Below are 20,889 nucleotides of genomic sequence, written 5' to 3'. Positions count from 1 at the left end.
TACTAGAATGATTGCAAAAAATGCTACAGAATGCGAGGTGTGTTCAAGAAATAAAAGATGTATTCTTCCTTTGCAAGGTTTTGGACTTGGGTTGAGGTAATCCCAGATATGTATATAAACAGAATGAAGAACTGCTTCAGAGTAGCCCTGGTGAGAAAGACTTAGGGATACTGGTTAATGAAAAACTTAACATGAGCAGCAATGTGCACTTGCAGCATGGAAGGCCAATGGTGTCCTGGGTTCCATCAGAAAAGGGGTGGCCAATGGGGCAAGGGAGATATTGTGTCTGAGATATTTATGCAAGTGCACCGTATTTCTGTTTGGCTCCCTGCAGAAACAAAAAATACAATATCATATCATGAACATTGCAGGTTTTCTGATCAGAGACTGATTCCTTTTGTGGTCTGCCCAACAGCCAAAAAGCAGATGTATTCTGTTCATGAATTTGGTGGCAGGTACCAAATATTGAATGCAAAGAATAAATTATAATAACAGCCAAGCTACTTTGAGTCTGATTTTGTACTCCTTGAACCTCTCAATGTGTTTTATATTAGTATTGTGTAAAACTTTGCATGGGTGTGATTGACTGCATAAGGAAGACGGCTGTTGAGAATCAGGCTTTTCTTGCCAGCCAATAGAAACACACTTTCTTCTTCAGGAGAAAAACTGAAAAACTGTCAGTGCTCTCAGTAAAGATAAGTAGTTTACAGGTTCCATATAACACAATTTAGTCTGTTTTGGGGAAAAAAAACAAACTATGCTGAATTTGATACTTCATATATGTTTGGAAAAACAGATAAATGAGATTTACATCTTTTCTGGCAGTATAACAGTTGCAAATAATAAAGTGGGTAGACATTTTTCAGACCTTATTTTTGCAAATAGAATTTCTGACACTGTTTGTCATATCTCCTAGATTTACATATTTAGAGACAATTATGTTTTCTGCTTAACAGATAAGAAATGTGTTGTCATCTGTTATAGCCACTACTGTCACTAATACCTTTCTCTTTGCATTTTTTAAAGCTGTTATTATTCCTGAAAGTAGCAGGGCTACCATGTATTAAAATACTTTTCATTTTCTACACTCTGTTTGGGTTTGGTTACCCATGACAATAGTAATGTGGCTGTCTGTATCTGTTACAGTGTGCCTGAATATTATGACTACGGTCACGGAACAAGTGAAGAGGCTTATGACAGCTACGGTAAGGTCTCTTCTGTCTTTAGCAAAAGTGTGAAATCCAAAGAAAAATCTGTCACTGGCAACTCAGAGATTTCTTCCACATACTTCTCTTTCTCTCTCTGATTCTACGAAGGCCAAATCTAAATGGATTTGTGTGATATTAAAGTGAGTTTTGACTTACTGAAGTAGGACCAGAAAATTGGACAGATTTCTTTTGATCAAAATTACAAAGCAAATTAATCGCAGTCATAGATCAGCTTAAGCAGCAACAGTGAAGTTTCTTCTCAATGCCTGAATATATTTCAGAGTTAGGTTTCCGTCCACTTGATGTGCCAGTAATCCTGTGTACCTATTACTGTCACGTGCATCACTTCAACCAGCAATTTTTGCAAGATTTTGAAATGTAGACATTCTCAAAGGGGAAGGAGAGGGTTCTGTACCCCCATGTTAGCCCTCCCTGCACCAAGAGGCGGGGTCGTATCCTTGGGCTGCATGAGGCAGCAGTGACAGAGGGAGCATTGTGGTCTTCACACCTCTACCTACTAAATCTGTCTGAACTGCCATATGCCTTTTCCAAAGGGACAGAAGGCATGACACAAAAAGATAATATCACTCCAATGTGCCCATTTTCTAGATCGGTTTTCTTACATTAATGGTGTGTTTTGATGACTAACAATAATCTATTCTGCCTTTTACAATCAAATTGATTTCAGCACCTTTTAACATCAGATGACACAGTGAATTGTGTGGCATTTTCACTGAAATAAGAGAGCACTACTGACTGTTGTCATCTTAGAGACTGACCCTGGAGCATTCAACGTAACTATCATGCTTGATTTACCGTTACTAATAAAGTACTGTAAGTTTACATAGTGACTTCCAGAGCATTATGAAAATGAGAGATGCTAGAAATAGCACTGCAAGTAGACATTACATTAAGAGGTTACATAAGGTTTGCTGCTTGAAAAAATAATTTTATTCGTGCAGCTGTGGAATAAATTTCACCATAATATAAAGTCGCAGTTTCCTTTGTACTTGTACAGCAATCATAAGACATTCCTGAGATACTGTCAAAATGATTGCAATGCATAATCAGAAATAGCTCTTTTTTTTTTGTATAATCAGTATTTGTAATAGATTTGCATTACACAGTGTGCAGTCAAGCACATTTCCAGTGCTAAACAAGTAATAATAATAACTTATCCGTACATTTGTGCTTCAGTTACCCTTTGTTTTATTAGCAACTTATATATACTCTAGTACTTACAGTGAAATATCTTTCCAGCCTTTTCTGGATTCCCTGTACATCATCCCCCCTCCTAGATGCATTGCTAAGGTTTTGGACAGTGCAGAAAAGCCCAATCTGAGCTCAGAAGTAGGAATTTCCCACTGCTACATTTTTAGCTAGGCTTCTCCACACTAATTGTCTGTATGTTTGGGCAAGCCATTTAAAGTAATGTCATTCTTCCTCCAATCCCTCATTTGTAAAACTAGAAGAATATCACTTGTTTTCCCAGCAGGTGTTTAGTGAGAACTAATTAGCTAAGGCTTACAAAGTGTTCAGGAAGTCAGATCATGACTAAATTTATGCTCTGAATGAAGTTTTTTTTTTTTGTTTTTTGTTTTTTTTTTCCATTATACAGCTGAAACAAACTCAAAATGTCTGGCTTTACTTTGCTAGATTTGTTTCAAATTATATTGTTGATAACTGTGAATGTACACTTTTGTGTAAACTACATTCTGAGCTGGCGTTCAGATACACCATTCTGGAATAGTTTTACCAGTAATCTACAGTAAACATAGTAAAAGCAGAATAATATTTCAAATTGCAGTTTTTCTACTTTGTAAAATCAGAAACAGATTTACATGTGAGTATTTGTGCTTCTGCTGCATCACTTTAACAGATTAATGAATTTGTTAACTCCGTGCTGTGGAAACCTGAATGTGAACTTTCTGCAACCTAGAGTTACAACTCTTTATCTGAGGAGGTAATCCAAAATATATGCAGCTATAGAATTTACACTTAACTTTCTCATTTTCTGAATTCTGAAGGTTCTTTCTGCTGCTTGTTCTCTCCGAACAAATTCTGGTGTTCTCTCTGTATGTTTTTCTTACCACTGCCTCCCACTCAACAAACAAGCATTCTGGTGTCCCCTCTTCTCAGCCTTATATAGCTTTCTTTTATTACCCAAACTCCCTAGTACGTCTCAGTTCTCTAGTTCTGTTTCAGGATTTGTGTTGCAATTCATTGTGAGGCTTCTATACCCATCAGACTGTATAAAATCAACCACCCTTTCACGTATCAGCATCCCACAGAAATCATCAGTGTTTCTTTCATCCCAGTTCATTTGCAGATCTTTTTTTACTCTGTATTTTGTTAAGTGTTATAAAGCACAGTGGTACTCCTGTGCAAGCTGTCTACTGTAACTTTTCTTTCTATCTGGGTTCCTGAGGAATATTAGGTGTTGTTTTTCTTGGTTTTATTTTGTAGTGATTTTTTGTCATGGTCTCCTCTGAGCTCCTTTTAGAAAGTTGGTGAAGTCTGATTGTCTGCATTGTAGGTTTTCTCAGAAGTTGTTCAGAGTTATGGATTTATGGGATGTCTGTACAAAGATGAAAACATCACATTAGTGTTTCAGAGCAGAGCCCATCTGCAAGTCATGTCATTCTCAAATTTCAGCTTTCTGAGTGTAACAAGAATGAAAGGGCCTAAGTTACTTGTCTGAGGGTAGGCAAGACATACTATTTCCCACTGTACAATCCGCACCTTGAGTTAATTGCCTTGAACTCCTTGTTCAGTTTCTGATATAGTGGTTCCTGAGAATTAGATCTCCTCCAAATTCAACCAGAAAATCTCCCAGGACAATAGCAAAGACGTTTCTGAGGTAGTTGAGTAAAATCCCACTATTCTCCCTGAAATAGGTACGTTCTATGAATAAAAATACATAGCAGAGATCCTCTCATGCAGTTACTTTACTGTGTCTTTACCATCAGGATTCCTTTCTCGCAATTCATTCTGATGCCTGATTAAAAAAAAAAAAAAAATCAAGGAAAAGACCCCACCCAAAACATTCTGATTTTTCAGTTTAAGTGCAAATTAGATTTATTCTAAATAAATAAAAAAATAAATCAGAATGGTCATTTTGGTCTAGAATTGAAAAATATTTCATTGACAAAAAATAAAATGAGATATTTTTGCATTTGAGAAACTGTTCATTTCATGGAAATGATTTTGTATCCTTTACAATTTTCAGGGTGGTAAAACATCCCACAGGATTCAGCAATATTAGGATAACCCTTACATTCTGATTCATTTAATGATAGCTGACAAAGATACTCTGGATACAGTAAAGGAATTGGGAAAAAAAATTATATTTGGATCATTTTTATTTACTGTCATTTATTCAGGATGTTTTCTCTTTTTTTTTTAAAAAAAAAAGTGTTCATTTTCTCTAATTACATTTTGTAGTGGATATAGTATTTCAATTTAACATGAAGTACTCACAAACAACTGGTATTCAATTTTAGGATAATTCCATCTTTAATTAAAATTGGAGAGCTTAACTGTTCAGTGTAATTCCTTTTAACGTAAGATACCAACCATTTAAGTTTTATAATGCTGCCACAATGATTTAACTGACTATTTCACAAATAATTCTCTGCCAGTCTTTCAGTGAGAGTTTAGCAGTTGTGATGACAATTAGTTTACAAAGTAATGCTCTACACAAACAGTACTTTATAAACAAATTCTTTGTAGGGATTTATAGGGATAATAATTTTAAAAGTACGTTGATGTTCCACTAATTTTTGATGATCTTGTTAATTTTGTGAGTTTCTTATTTCTGAGGAGTGTATTACCTAGTAATTCATTTATATAGTTATAAAATTTTGGGAAGAGTATATGCAGGGTTCAGACTTCAGAAATTCTGATAGAAAAATAGGTTAGTTGAAGGCATGTTACTATATGAGACATAAAGAATAACACCCAGTTATGAAATTAAGCATGCTCATTTCATAGAGAAGCTCAATTAACTACCATCCTTGTAAGAAACGTACCCTAGATTGTTTACTTTGTGGAAGTGACAAAAAAAGCAGATTAAGATGCTCTGCAGTATATGCAGGAAAAGGATTTTGTGAATTTTGAAAAGCCCCTTCTTAGCAATTGCTCTGCAGGTGAAGATAAGAAATTTATTCGCCATGACATCCAAATTCTATCCTGCTTTCTGATAATAACATTGATATTGTAGGTCCTCGCTCCTTGTAAGGGAATTGTTATGTCACAGCCAGAACTGATGATTGAGCACTTGCTGAAGAGAGTAGCTGACCCAGGAAGAGCAGGTGCAAGCAGTTTTTACCCACGTGGAAATAGGGTCCACCCCTCCCTAAGCTCATTTAAGGGCCAGCCCTCCAAAGGGAGAGCATGTCCTGAATGGTTGCTAGTTTCTGGGAAGGAGTGTTCCACAAACTAGAGATGCCTCCCTCCATGCCCACATCACCAGTTGTGTGAGACTGCTTTTTTCCTGCATATAATTATTGGTGTTCTGCAGTGATACTTTGCCTGCTGTCACAAAAAATAGTTGTTAGAAGCAGTTGCACTTCTTCTTAGGACCAACAGTCCTAACGTCCATTAAGATTAGGATGGTAAGGGTTTCTTAATTTTAATTTATTTATTTGTTTATTTTGCATATCCACATTTAAGCCTTCAAGCACTGGAAATCAAGATCTCCTATAAAGTAGAAACTGATACATAAAATTAAGAAGCAAATGTCTGATTCTTCTCATGATAGTGTTTGACTTTATGTAGCTTGTGATCACAAGCAAGGTCTTTGTTAACACTAACTGATAAAACTTTGCTATTGTTCACTTAAACAATTTGAGCTTTTATGTTGGGTATCTGATATATGCTATCATTGGTAATTTACAAAAGGAAACTTATATTCTGTCTAGATCTTGAAGTATCTTAGCCTTGAGTAGGTATGTCAAAGGTAAGTTTTAGAACAAGACCGCTTGCTTGCTTCTTTTCTGAACCTGATTTTTGTGATTCACTCTAAAAAAAGTGGTCTAGCCTCCAAAGCCTACCATTTTAGTCTGCTTTAGGCCTAGAGATTGTGCTGAGCTCTATGTAACTGTAAGATCATATTATTCTTTTTTTCTTTTATAAGTCCTTGATGCTGAACAGCAGCTGAAATGCCAAGAGGCAGCAGATGTCAGATTATCCTGGTGTGGTAGAGTTTTCCTGCTGAGCCTCAACAGTGCAACCAGAAAGCATGTTAGAGCTTGTTGTTGGCCACTACACTAACACAGGATCTGCTTTCCAAGCAGATTTACCAATTATCTTCATATATTTCTCTTCCCATCATGAGTGAGTTCAAAGTAAAAGATGTTTAGTTTGAAAGTGAACTAAAAACTGTTTTCACACTGGGCATAGATTCCAGTTCAAACTAGAGTCAGTTTGAAATGGGAAGAGTCTCTCCAAGACGTGCAGCGTGAACATCAGCGGTTTCTCTCTGCAAATCACTCTTATTTGCATGCGTGTGAATACCAGTCTCCCCCAAGCTGTCCAGATCAATGTAGGGATGTAGGCATCTAATCTCCCCTGTTCATTATACAGGTGAGCATATCTCCGGGATGAACCAGCTCTGGGAATTCTGAAGTGCTCTTGAGTCTTCTGGTACATATTTCCACTTTTCTTCCACTAAAAAGAAGACTTCCACTGAATGCAAGCAGAATATATGCCATATAAATTGCCTTCTGTTGATCTTCTGTTTCAGTCATTCCTATTCTAACTAGGGTATCAAGGGTCCTGTGTACCTCAGTTCCTACTCAGTGGGACAGAAGGAACTGTCAAAAAAACTTCCTCAATTTCCTGCAAATTTCTATCAAATCTCTTACTGGAGGAATAACCTTAGCTGTCTCCTAGATAGTATCTATTTCCTCAGATGAGATTTATTATTTTCATAAGAATGGGATTTTGAAAGTCTGCAATAAAACAAGCACATTTTAAATTCAGCAGTGATGGCTATTGTAGGGATGAGACTGAAGTTAATTCTGTCTTGTCAAATCACTGTTTTAATTAAGTTATAATTCTTCAGAATGTTCTGCATTTAAATCTGTCACATTCTTTCAACAGACTGCATACTTTAAAATTTTTGGACTTCAATAATTCTGCTGCTATACTGCAAACAAAAAAAAGTACATCTAACACGAGAAAGGAATGCTCCTAATTTATAGCAATGTTGGTTAATTACTCCTGAATTATAAATAATTTCTATATGTCAGAATGAGTAAATAATGTAAAACCATACCGCAGTATTTCATGCAATAATTCCACTTTCATCATGGAAGCAGCAGATCTGGAGAACCTATGCAGAAAATTGTGTTATCCTGGTATATGTGGAGTGATTATCATCAATATAATCCTGGGATATCACTACATACTTCATGGTCTATCACCATAGGGTAATAGAATGTTAATTTCTACTGAAAATAAGAGGAAAATAGAATGCTCTTCATAGTGTAATATTCATACTCAGAGAAACACTAATGTCTCCTCCCTATGTTGCGTTTCCCAAGACAGTTACTTGTGTACTTTAGTGCTGTTCTTTGAGCAGCAGATGTTCACTGCAGAAGTGAATGAAGCCTTGTAAGAAATCATCCTCTAAACACTGCTGCTCATTATGCTGATGTTATTTATGCCACAGTAGTCATTTCATCTACTCCAGTGCAGTCACATGGTTTCTTCATGACCAGTTTAAGCCAGGATGGGTCACAGTACATGGTAAATTTAGAGGATCTGTGTGATATAGTTTGCTAGCCTATCTGAAGGGAAGAGAGTCAAACACAGTAACAGCAGCTCTTTAGAACATCTAAGCCAAGTCTGCAAAATAGAGCGTTAAACCAGAGAGTTTCCTGGCATTTCAAGTTTTTGAGCTGTAAATACTACATATGTAGACTAGTGTTTAGTTGTATTAAAACAAGTGATACTTAGCATAGTGTAAGTGGGGGTTGGAATTTGATGATCCTTGAGCTCACTTCCAGCAAGCCATTCTATGATTTCAAATAGTGAAGGTACAATTTTTGATTTGAAAGCTAGCCACTCTAGTTATTCTTTGCTTGAAACTGTAAATACATAGACAGCAAGCTTTAAAAGTTCTGTGTATGCTGCAGTCTTTTCACATAGGTAAAAGGAGATAAAATAATAGGAATAACTTTGTATATGCTGTCATTTAAAAAAAAAATGCAAAGCCTGATCTTGTGGGTTTTTTTCTAAAATAGAATATATTGTCCAATCAGAATACGAGAATAGGCCCACTGTCGTTTCTGAATGGATATACAAGGTTAAATTCTGGCTTTGTCAGTAGTAGCGAGTGTCAGTCTGAGTAGGGCAAAGTTTCCAAATATTGCTTAGTACTCTGCCTCCAACCATCCTTTCAGGGAAGAGGAAGTTCTGAGGTTTAGTAGAAAGTCAGCACAACTTGAATTATCCAAGGAGGTTCTCTCATGTTTTCAGTGGTCTCATTTCAAAGATAACTATCTCATTTCCATTGGATGTTCTGCTAAGTACATCTAAAGTACTTTCCTCTTACCATTCAGGCTATTAATTACATCGCAGAACACCCCGGGGAGGTAGATATTCCTGTCTCATTTCAACAGTGAGGAAACCATACCATACAAAATATACATATGATACAAAAAAATTATCTAAGGTCACTGAGCAAACAAGGAGAAGAGCTAGAAATTGCAATTCCTGAATTTCATGTACACTGCAGTGTACTCTAGCGTAGTATTCTTTTCCCAAATGTATGCAGGACAGTGACCTTGTAAAGATAATAAGGAGAAATTTTCCTCTTACGGGAAAATAAACTGTTTTGTTTTGAATTAAAAGCAATGTCTGTGTTTCTAATTACATTGAAAGCTATATGGCAAATCAAATTAAAGCGTTATCCTAATTGCTGTTGTATGCATCTTAACTATCTAAGCAGAGTAGCTCTTTTTGGGACAGGTGGCAGGAAAGAGATAAAATAATTGACCACAGATTAATAAAATTGTGCCATGAAAGTATGGGCAGTATTCAGATGTTAAATAAATTACGTAGATTAGGTCTTTGTAATTACAGGAAATAAGCAATGAATATAAATGTTAAAGTTATCAGGAAATAACTTATTCATAGGCAAATCAGATGCTGTTAATATATTTTTAATTTTAAAGCATATGCATTCTTTATTATTTGCATTATTGCATTCTTTGCGTCTGTTAAAAGTTTTTTTCAGTGATGTCAAGTTTCCTGATAAGGGCACAGAATACTAACTAAAGAGGAGTTCTCTAAATATGTGCTTTATTGGAGTCTTTAACTAGAAGACAGTAAAACATATGATGACAGTGACTGTTCAGGGCAGAATTTTGTAGTACGTGGACTGCTGTGAATTTTAATGTGCTCTATCAACACTGCACAGGTAGAACAGTAAGATTGGAAGAACTTCAGGTGTATTTCTGTCATAATCAAACCATTCAATGACCTCAGAATTGAAGGAATTTCACAACTTAAAATTGGATCTTTTTTCACTCTGGCTATGCAGTAAGGAAAATAAAACCTAATTTAGATTGAAGTTTAACTGTGATTAAATGATCTGGGTAACTGAGTCTAATAGCAATTTGACATACGATAATCTGTAAAGAGTTTCAGCTAACGTATCAATGATGTCATAATAGATGATGAAACTACTAGTGTATAACTCAAGGAACACAGGAACCAGGAGTCCACTTGACTTTAAAAAGCAGTGCTAGAATATTTCAATCATAAACCAGAGGTGTTGATTACCTGTGATGTTTCCTACTTACGAGTCTGAAATTTTGATTCATAGGGAGCATATAGCAAACTGAAAGCTCAGTGCAATTAAAGGACTGTGCCCATGACTTCACACTTCCTGTAAAAGTGGACACCGAAAAATTAATTGACTATGATGACATTTATCATCATACCCAAAGTAATCCTCATGTCCAAGCACACCCAAGTTCTTTAGCTATATACTCTCATGTTTCCATCATGACACCCATAATTTTCAGTTCTTAATGAAGAAAATATGTGAGAGAAGACATTTTGTGATGGTAACAAAAAATTCTTGGAAAACCTAGACCTTGAACCTCAGTAATTAAGCTACCTGCTTGGATTTGGTTTTGATTACTAATAAAATGAATTGCATTTTCTCTGTTCCCTGACATGCTTTCTAGGTCTGTTCTCTAGTTTCACTTCTCATAGCTTGCTCTATGTGTCTTTCTTTGAAATTTTAATTTTTGTAAACTGGCATTTTAAATATGTCTTTACACTTTCACCCTTCTGTTGCTGTGAGTAAGGGCAAAAAATGCTTTTGTGCCCTTTACTCCATCTTTTTGATTTATGTTTGCTGTGTTTTTGGGGCAGGTTGACCACTAATAGTAGCAGTGACAGCAGAAAAAGAGAGATGATTAGAGGAGCCCTCCTGAGCAAAAGTACAGAAAGCAGGCTTGACATGACTAAGGGGATGGAGAGGTCAGATTCCAAAGGGTTTCTTTGCTAGCAAATGAGCAGAAAAAGGTATCAGTGTTAAAACATTATGGCCTCTCTGCAGTGTGCCTTCACCTCTTGGTTGTGACAATTCACAGGCTCAGTAGCAATTCTCCTGATTACCTTTCTTGCTCCCAATCTACAGCTGTTACCTTCTTTTCATTCAAACTGTCGGTTTCTATTTCATTGACACGTCACTTTATTTAGATCAGGTATGTTCAGGTTCTCTTTACTTTCCATTTTGGTGCAGTCTCTCAAAGAAAGACCAGACTTCAGTGCTCCTGCCAGCAAATTGTTTGCTTTGGGACGTTATTTGAACCTTTCTTTCTTGACCACGTGTATTTTTATATTTGCGTTCCCCAGGATCTGCTCTCCTGATTTATTCCATTTTTTTATACACCATACCCAGATTTTAAGACTTTTTTTTTCCTACAGGGTAAATAGTGGATTGATTTATCTGCTAAATAATAGAGAGTGCTATGCAAATTTACCCTCTCACCCTCCTGACTAGTACTCTCTCCTAAAGGAGATTGTGACATCTCTGGAATCAACATCCTAGATCAGGAGGCTGGAGCTGGAATCACCTCTAAATGTATGCTGTTGAGTAGAAACTTGTTACTTTCAAAGAAGTGGCTATGATCTCTCATGTTCTGGTAATCTCATGTTTCAGCTACAGTAAAACAAATACACTCCAAAGGAGGCCATGAGACTTGGGTTCACTTTTTGGCAGGACCATTCCTGTTCCATGGACTCTCCAGGGAGTCTTTGTGAACACTAACTTTCAGAAGTGCATACTGAAGAAATCTTGTTCAGGATTCAACAGCAATGTCATCTTGATGTAATTTTAATGCTTGTTAAGGAAATCTAGCACTTCCATCTATGTTTTTTCACTGAAATCTTCAATATGTAGAAGATTAGTTCATTTTTCTTAAAATAATCTGAAAATAGTTTAAAATTATTTTCTATTGAAAAAGTAGGCAGTGTAAATATTTCGTTTTACAGATTCCTGAAAAGTGATATCCTTCATCTTCTGTGCATATCAAACTGTTATCTTAACCTGGTCCATAGAACTTGTCAAGTATTATAATAAAATGCTATTTCTGCATGTTCATTGCAAGCTTTGTAATAGAGGTTCAGGGTTGTTATCACATAATTTTGCAATGATTCAGTAATTCTTGAGGCTCCAAAACAACTTATCTGTTGGGAAGGAAGGAAAAAAAAAAAAAAAAAACTGGGCGGAAAACGTAAAGGAGCATTAATACAAATAAATGACCCCTGCAGAATCAAGAACATACTCCCATGAAGTATAAGAAAAGAACGGGTCAGAAGAGAAAAGGTATGAGGCCAGGAATTTAAGTGATAACTTTAAATGGAGGGCTAGATGATCAAGTCATGTGTCAGTAGGACTGCAACATTTTGTAAAAACTGTGTTATGCTGAATATGGTCACAGTTAGCACTTCAATCTTTTCAGGTCACCTGCACAATCTACAGTGTTTCCCATGGCAGAGGATCTTGATTTTGTCAGTAATGTGCATAAAATAGCACTGTCTCACTGATAACTTCTGGCTGAAAATTGCCAGGTACCTATGGCAAGTATTGAACTAATTTTGTTGGCTGTGCCATTTAGGACTACACTGTTACTCTTGTACAAATACTCTGTCATCATTATGCATATTTAACACCCACAAGGCTAGGTGCAATGTATTCTCCTGATAAAAGACTTAAGTAATTTTCTATTATTTTCTTCCTAAATGTCAAATGCAAAACTACCTCCTGAAAAAAAAAGGTATTGTACCAAGAAACAAATCTTGACATTCAGTCTGTTTCTGCTGCACATTAAGTGTTCATTTACCTTGTATATGAAAATGCAGTTAGTATTTAAAGCAGTATGTAGATAGCAGTCAGAGAACTATGGTCTAGGAGATGAGCATGGTTAGGAATCAGGAATTAGTGCTAGCCTATCTTGCATGCAATAAAATAAAACAAGCAGAAGCTCATTTTCAAGCGTTATGAACCAAACTGGCTGAAGGAGCTTTCTGATTTCCTGTGTAGAACGATAACGAACTTTCCAAATATGTGTGTGACTGCTGAGGTGAACAGCTATATAGCTTTAATCCTTGCAGGCACTCCTGAAGTTAGAGCATTCCATTCTCAGGAATGCTCATCAACAAAAAAAAACCCACATTTTTCAGGATACTGAAGGAATAAAGGTTACCATGGAATACTGGAATTGAGAAATGAAAGAGCAATTTTCACATATCAGAGGAATAGCATTTGGATTTCTGATTGTATGTCTTCATAAGAAAAAAGCACTCATAACCCAGTTTAAGTACCAAAATGGCTGTATCTTGTTGTTCACTGGGATCATGTGGTTCAGAAACTATATGGTGTTGTTCCATATTATCTTCTTGCACACAAAATAGATACATAATCCTTTACTGCATGAGTTGCAGAGACCAGTTTTTTCCCAGTTGAAGGCTCTAATCCAAAACCTTCTATTTATGTACTGATGATAAATTCACCTGTTAATGCAGTAGAGTCTATCATGCAAGAATGTTAAGAGATATTATACATCAACCTTCTTTTCATATTTTGATGATGGTGTTACCAAATAGATGTAAATAAGTTGTGACCATCATCTTTCCTTGTTTAACATGGAAATAGGAATGCTGGAATAAAGAACATGAGGGACTTGGATCACAAATTAGAGTTTCTGTCCCAGCTCTGTATCAAAAACTCAAACAGCCACAGTAACAATTTTCTCTAAGAACACTATTAGTCAGGAAAAAACAGCTTTTTTTCCAGTGGGTAATATTAAGGTTTTTTTAATATGTGAACATTGGCAGAAAGACTGTACATTTCTCCTTTGTATGAGGGTGCGTTAGTTGAAAGGTAGGGGAAGAAACTCTAAGGGAGCAAAGATTTGTTTTGTCTTTGTGTTGTAAAGTTAGTGAGTATTTTCCTACTAAAGTCATTTTCATTTATATAAATAAAGGTGCTTGTTTTTTTATCTAAACCTTACTTCTCCCCAAGGCCTCTCAGGAAATTCAGTGACACTTCAGGAAAGGGTAATTGAACCTGCAGCACATCTACAGCAAAATGCCATCTTTAAAGGGTGTAATGAAACATATTGCAGAGGCAGGATTTTTAAATTTACTGTATGAAAAGTCATTCCCTGTAGGAATGAAAGATCTGAGGATTTGGAACTAAATCATATTGGCTGCCACTTCTTCAGCCCTCCAGGCAGTAGCTTTCCCCAGTAAACTTCAGTTTTGTGTGACCATAAACCTCTCCCCCATATTCAACAAGAAAATATTCTGAGCATTTCAAAGAAAAAGAAAATAAATGGAATGCACCAAAAATATACAGCAGAAGTGCTTCTTGTTCCATACACTTCCATCCTTAAATCTGCAGATGGTATTATATCCCCTCTCCACCATGCAAGCTTCCTTTTCAGACCCCAGAGCAGGGAGATAATGAAATGTAGATAGAGAGAAGGTATCTTGTAGAGAAGAAATAGCTTACAGAATCCTAAGTCTATTTATGTTTCATATTTCCATTTTTCTGTTTTCATAGCCTTCCTTTTTTTTCCTTCCTTTTTTTCCTTCTTTTTTTTTTTTTTTTTTTTTTCAAAAGCTATCATTAGTACCTGTTTAAACCATTCAGTCCAGAGTCAGCTAATTATTTTCTTACTGGTCACCAAAGTCAGCAGTGATTGATTAGAAAAAAAAACAAAAAAAAACAAAAACAAACAAACAAAAAAAAAACCACAGCTATACCTGCAATTAAAGCATGCCTGTTAAAAAATTGCAGACATATTACATTAAAAGCTTCAATTCAGCCAAACTTTTTTCTGTTTTTTTCTGTTACTTCTGCTCATTCCTGGAGTCTTGGAATATAGGACATTTGTTATGGCTGTAGGTCTGGAGCAAGATGAGATACTCTGATTATGTAAGAAAATAACAGGTTTTCTTAGGGGGATACCGCTGTTTATCCTGCTAAATGAAAATGAATATATGATGTATGTAAATGTATGATTAATTTCATGTATTATTCAGGGAGAATTATCAAAGTCTTAAAAGTCTTTAAGCTTTATTTTAATTTTTTTTAAATATGCAGTGGCAACTTTTAAACTTCAGAGTTGGATAGCCAGGAGAAATAAATTTTCTTTCTTAGCATTAACAATATTTTTATCCCTTTTTTAAAAGTAGAATTTGAACAAGAAGGAGGTAATTAAATACTTCATTTACAGTGGAAGAATATCTTGTGTGTTACTAATGGTTGACTATCCTAAAGCAAAACACGAGAGAAACCTGTTCCACAAAACTTTAAGTCCTCTTTGACCTAAGTGATATGATCAGAGATGCAAATTTACCCATTGCCTTTGGGAAATGTGATTTTTATGAAGAATTGGAAAGTAGGAAGTTAGTGGGCCAATAACACCTTTACCCAGAGAAGCATACCAAGATAAAAAGATGTCCTCTCCACTTGCATTTAAGCCTGTTCACAGTTTATCGTGTTTGCATTGTACTGATATCACAAGTGCATGTGCAGCTGGATCTGATCCATAACCTACTGGCCATACTGATTGCTTACACTCAAAATTCACTCTGCATCCACTTGAAAAAGTAATCTGTCCCAAACAAAATCCTACACAGTAAAAATAAGTTTCAACTTTATGATCATTTTGGAAAAATAAACGATGTTTCTTCATTGGCAATCTCCAGTCACTAGTGTCTTTCTTCTAATGCATCCTTTCAGTACAGAAAGGACACTGCGGCGCTGGAGCAGGTCCAAAGCAGGACAACAAGGCTTGTAAAGGGCTTGGAGAATATGCCCTACGAGGAGAGACTGAAGGAACTGGGGCTGTTTAGTCTGGGGAATAGGAGGATGAAAGGAGGCCTTATTGCTCTCTTCCAATATCTGAAAGTTGCTTACAGCGAGAGCAGGTTTGGTCTCTTTTCACTGGTGACAGGTGACAGGACGAGGGGAAATGGCCTCAAGTTGCACAAGGGTAAGTTTAGGTTGGAAATCAGGAAAAACTTCATTACAGAAAGGGTTGTTAAGCACTGGAATAGGCTCCCCAGGGAGGTGGTCGAGTCACCATCCCTGGATGTGTTTAAAAGCCATTTGGATGTGGTGCTCAGGGACATGATTTAGCGGAGGTTTGTTGGAGTTGAGGTAGTATGATTAGGTTGTAGTTGAATTTGATGATCTTGAAGGCCTTTTCCAGCCTAAGCAATTCTATGATTCCTTGATCAGAACAACTTGTGATTACCAGAGTAACATGTTTAGTGAAGTTTTTATTATTCCATACCAAACCATGGCATCTGACTTTTTCAAGTGAACGTGATTTTCTTTACAATAAACAGTCGACTATTTGCTCTGATGCAATCACTGACCAAATCTCAACACAAATATCATTTTTGAATCACCTGTAACCAAGCATTCTCTCTCAGTTTCATGGGCAAGGGGAAACACTAATAAACTATCAGTGCTGATTTGAAGCAAACTATTTTACTTTGCCCAGAAATCGAGTGGAATTGTTACTATCTTTATGTGAATAGTGTAGCCTCTTTAAATACAATGCATTGCAAACATTCTGCTGGAACTTCTCTATACTGAGAACATCAGTATCTTTGTACTTTTCTACCAATGCAATACTATAAGAGAGAATTCAGTTTCTCACTCACGGCAAGAACTCTTCCTTCTTTAACTATGAGGGCTGTATGCTGTGTCAGAGAAAGAAATTGTGACTTTATAATGAGTACCCCATGTGGGTGGACAGCATATGGTTGTATCTCTGTTGAATAAGATTTCTGTGCCACAAAGTTCCTGTTAATAGCATGCTTTTTCAAATTTATTTGCTTGCATCCTTCCTGTAATAGGACTACAAGTGTCTCATGAATGGCAGTAGAAAGTATTATATTGTGAAGGTTAGGAGAATAGTAAAATTTTAGTATAACACCAGCACTCTATTCTCCAGGCACAGCTAATAAGTTGCTCCAAAAATAATGCCTCCTATCTATTTCCATGTAAAGTACAATTGATACAATAGGACTATTTGATGAGAAAATTCTCAGCTGCAAAACACTTATTTTCAATACATTCATCACCATTTGCTGTTCATTTTCGTCAGCGATGAAAAAAAGCCTGCATGCTGAGCTCACAAAAAATCTGCGCCAGCGGAAGTGACCCACTGTAGGTGTCACCACTGCTGAAGCGCACCACCAAATGCCTCATTGTGCTCATATCCACTCTTTGGTCTGCAAAAATGTTCAAAAAGCATCGATGAATGTAATGAATATCTTTTTTTTTTTTTTCATGTGGAGGAATTCAGTGACACACCTAGGCTTCATACCCACTTCCATGTCAGATGCCATCCTGTCAGACTGCCTCTCTGCTGCCATCTATCACACAGCGACAAATGTAATGGAATATTGGTGGTGAGGCTCAACCTCTTCTGCCATACCATCACCATCTGCCTCTGTCATCATGGGCCAACACAATATAATATGAGGCATTACTTTCAGAGCAGCAGTTGCATTTCATTATGTTCCTGGGAAAAAATATTTAGAAACTGGGCAATTACATAAGAAAAAACAATCCAAACAAAGTGAAGATGCTTAAATATTATTTTTTCTGTGCTTGTACTATGCAATAATACTGCTGTTGTGTATTTGGAATTTGATTTTGTTTCCAGCAGACATGCTCATCAAGATACAACAGAGAAACAAAGTCCTCTATGTATGGGACTTCAGGGAGGAGTCCTGTCATTTTATGTTTTTCATAACTAAACAATATGAATAAGATGTTTAAAGACAGACTATTGAAGAAATTCAGTAATTTACATATACCAATTAAACCAACAGTAATCAAAATGTGAAACATTTGCTGTACTCTTCTCAAAATAGTATTTTTATGAAAACTTGGCTTCTTTAAAAGAAAGTTTAGTAAAATAAAATCTTTAACATTTCTTATGAAGATAACTTTAAAGTTCCTTATTATACTTTATCTAAGACTATTGTCCCATTAATCAAAACGCGGTCTAAATTTAAGGCAATGCTTCCTTTGAAATGTATGACTATTACAATTTTGATTTTAAATATTATGATGTAGTGGCCAATGTATCCTATTTTTTATAGAAAATTCTCTTTTCTTGTTTAGGTTACTCTATTTAAAAAAAAAAAAAAAAATTGAACAAAATTCTTTAGCATTTTGAGTGACTTAAAACATTCAATATAATCAAAAATACAGGTGTGAGATCCATCATCTTTCTGACAGTAACTTGACAAGTGAAAGCCCAATCCATCTTAAAAGCAGAAGGAATTTAATACCATAGAAAATGGTAATAATAATATTTAGTGTTGGATTTTCTCTCCAGGTACATCAGGTATCCCTTTGCCACTGGCTTCAAGTCACCTTTCAATCATTCAGAGTTTTTGTTTCCAGTCTCTGCTTCTTACACAGTTTAAAAACTGTTCTTTTTGCCTTGGCATCTGAAGGCTCAGCTCTTAATAGAATATTTTATAGTCATCAATCTAGTGCACAAATCTGTACTACAAACATACTAAATACTACATTGACAGTAATTAATGTCTTCCTCACTAATTTCTGGACAGCTTCTGTATTTTATTGCAAAAGCATGGACAGATTATCACATAACTTTTGGGGAATATGTGGAGATTCTGAAGCTGCCTGGTGATTTTGTGCATCAGTTGTAACGGAAATGGTATGCTGTGTGACATAGTAGAGATGATGTACTGTTATTTCTGTGATTTTTTACTTCAGTCACTGACTGTATGATCTGTTGAAGTCAGTGGAAGGCAAAAACAGAAATTGTTTGATGAGATGGTCAAGGTTAGGTGCAATTGTTTGAGAAAATAGTTCAAGTTTGAGGTTAAACTGCTATACCAGAGCTGTAGGTGGCTTCCTATTTGTTCTTTTGGAAGGCTTGGTCTGTGGAAGGTGGAGGAAAAAAAAAAAAAAATTTGTAGAAACTTTGCACAAACTGAACATGTTTTAAGGGTTTTAATTTATTCTTTTGGGGCACATTTCATTTCTGCAAATTAGAGGAAAAAGTATGCTAATGATAATGAAATGCAAAAAGTGTAGTGCAAAAACTCATTTTCGTAATGTTGTAGCTCCCTTCCTATATATTATTTTTCTTCCACTGTTTTCTTCTTTCTCACGGTTTCAAATGGAAGTAAAAATTAAATGTATTTCAGTTATTTTTTATTATTTCAGTCTTCATTTTATCAACATACCAGTTGCATTAAATGTCTTTCACGTGGATACTTCAGCTTATATGCTATAGACTCAAATTTTGAGCTGGCAGACAAGTGCAGTGACGTTTTTCTGAGCTGTCTTTACTGCCACCACACTAGATATTCATTCTCTGCTGGGAGTAAAGATGAGGTTTTTCATCCTGAGACATCCACAGGGCCTGTGTTGAGAAGTTAGAAGTTAAATTTTCTGTAGGGTTTTTTGTTGTTGTTGTTTTTTTCTTTGTTGTTGTTTTTTGAAGAATAAAGAAATGGATGGCAATTGTTGTCTTATTTTTTTAAATCTTTCAAGCAAAACTCTTGAGAATTTTGACAGCCATTAGTAGTGACAACACTTTGTTCTTTCAGGTTTAGATATTTACACAACATGTTTTTTCTTTTCTGTTTTTAGCACAAGAAGAATGGGCCACAACCCGTTCCAGCCTAAAGGCACCTCCTCCAAGGTCAGCTCGAGGTGCTTACAGGGAACACCCCTATGGTAGATATTGAAGGTCCTCCTCATCTGTGACCTCAACTCAAAGACAATTAATAGCCTGTGGTCTCCGCATAAACAGCAACAAGACAAGTAATAGTCAATTTCTTTTCTATCCTAGGGATTACTGATCATTATTATCCTATGTACTACTTGTATTTCCTATAACATTGGAGTGACATTGGCATTAGTATTATTTTATAACACGGACTTAAAAAAAAAAAAAAGCAGAAAGAAAAAACCTTTGGCAAGCATTGTCTATAAACCATTCAAAGATAATGTTCTGTTGGTTGTATTCATTGCTGTGTGTAACTTTAAAAGCATGAACCTGTTACAGATCTTGAGTCTCTCTACATACTAGCTAAGGCTGAGTTTTTGTTTAGGGTTGCTGAAAGACTGTAATATGATTCTTTTTTTCTTTTCCTTTTTTCATTTGAGCCATACAATAATCAAGTTGTAGATAAGATGTTTTAACCTGTCTTTTTAATATATGTTAGTTTAGATTAAGATGTTCGATATTAAGTTTGTAAATTTAATTTTAAATGCTGTTTTAATGGGGTTGAAAACAAGCAGCTACTGTATGTATGTAGCTAACTGAATTTGTTCAGTGTTTTAACCTGTATTTGTTAAAAAAAAAAAAATCACATAAAGTTCCATGTGTAAGCTTCTCTAAATAGGAAACCATAATTTTGTCAAATATGTTTGCCATAATTTGTCAATAAAGCTGAAACCTTTTGTAACAAACTAAATTTGGAATTACTTGTTTTCTAGCTTTAAATGCCTGCTTTATTTCTTTTTCAAGAGATGCCTAAAATGTTTTTTATATAAAAATTACAAAAATGAACCCAAGCTTGTTTTAAGATTTTTTTGTGTAAGACTTTAAAAGTTGTATTAATAACTTCTGGTTGTTAAATAATTTAAAAGTTAACAAACTAAACTGTTACATGAATCATGGTTAGTATCCACTAATGTATAACATGTTAATGGAAAAAAATGCTTTAGAACAATAAATGGATTTTAAACTATCCTCTAAGCTTGATCTTGCTAAACACAAACTCTGATTGACTTGTTTGTATTAGCATGTCTCTCGTGAGAATGTAATGGAGTTTAAAGAGGTAAGATTACCACTTACCACTGTTAGACTGTCTAAATGCTAGTTCTTCAACCTTTGAGTTTCCCCGCACATTAAATATCCCATTCAACATGTAAGCATTGCATAGATTCACATATTTGTTTTCACTCGGAAGAGTGCGTGGATTGCATTTTTGTAGTATATATCAATTTGTCTTGATAAACAAATCATCAGTGTCACTGCCCAGTTGTTGGTATTCAACTTCAAAAACTTTATTTGTAATTTTCAGTGCTAAATATCACCGCCCTTGAAGGCAGTTAGAGGGCTGATATTTC

The 20,889-nt window shown here is 35.6% G+C and overlaps 1 protein-coding gene across 1 annotated transcript in view; it reads left to right on the top strand.

The window, feature by feature from the left end:
* The window catches only part of KHDRBS2 (KH RNA binding domain containing, signal transduction associated 2), a gene marked incomplete at its 5' end in the record, with an annotated part of 242,716 nt that extends 222,780 nt beyond the window's left edge, over nt 1-19,936 (top strand). The window contains 2 exons of the mRNA XM_042821016.1: nt 1,147-1,205; nt 19,402-19,936. Of these exons, the coding sequence (XP_042676950.1) occupies nt 1,147-1,205; nt 19,402-19,499 (157 nt within the window). The remainder of the gene's footprint in view (nt 1-1,146; nt 1,206-19,401) is intronic.
* Nucleotides 19,937-20,889: the final 953 nt, after the last annotated feature.

This window comes from Centrocercus urophasianus, unplaced genomic scaffold, assembly GCF_019232065.1.
Source record: "Centrocercus urophasianus isolate 14NV4802_14NV808 unplaced genomic scaffold, USGS_Curo_1.0 seq_10, whole genome shotgun sequence".
Taxonomy (NCBI): Eukaryota; Metazoa; Chordata; class Aves; order Galliformes; family Phasianidae; genus Centrocercus; species Centrocercus urophasianus.
The sequence above is the reverse complement of the archived record's forward strand: the minus strand, read 5'-3'. Positions and strand labels throughout refer to the sequence as shown.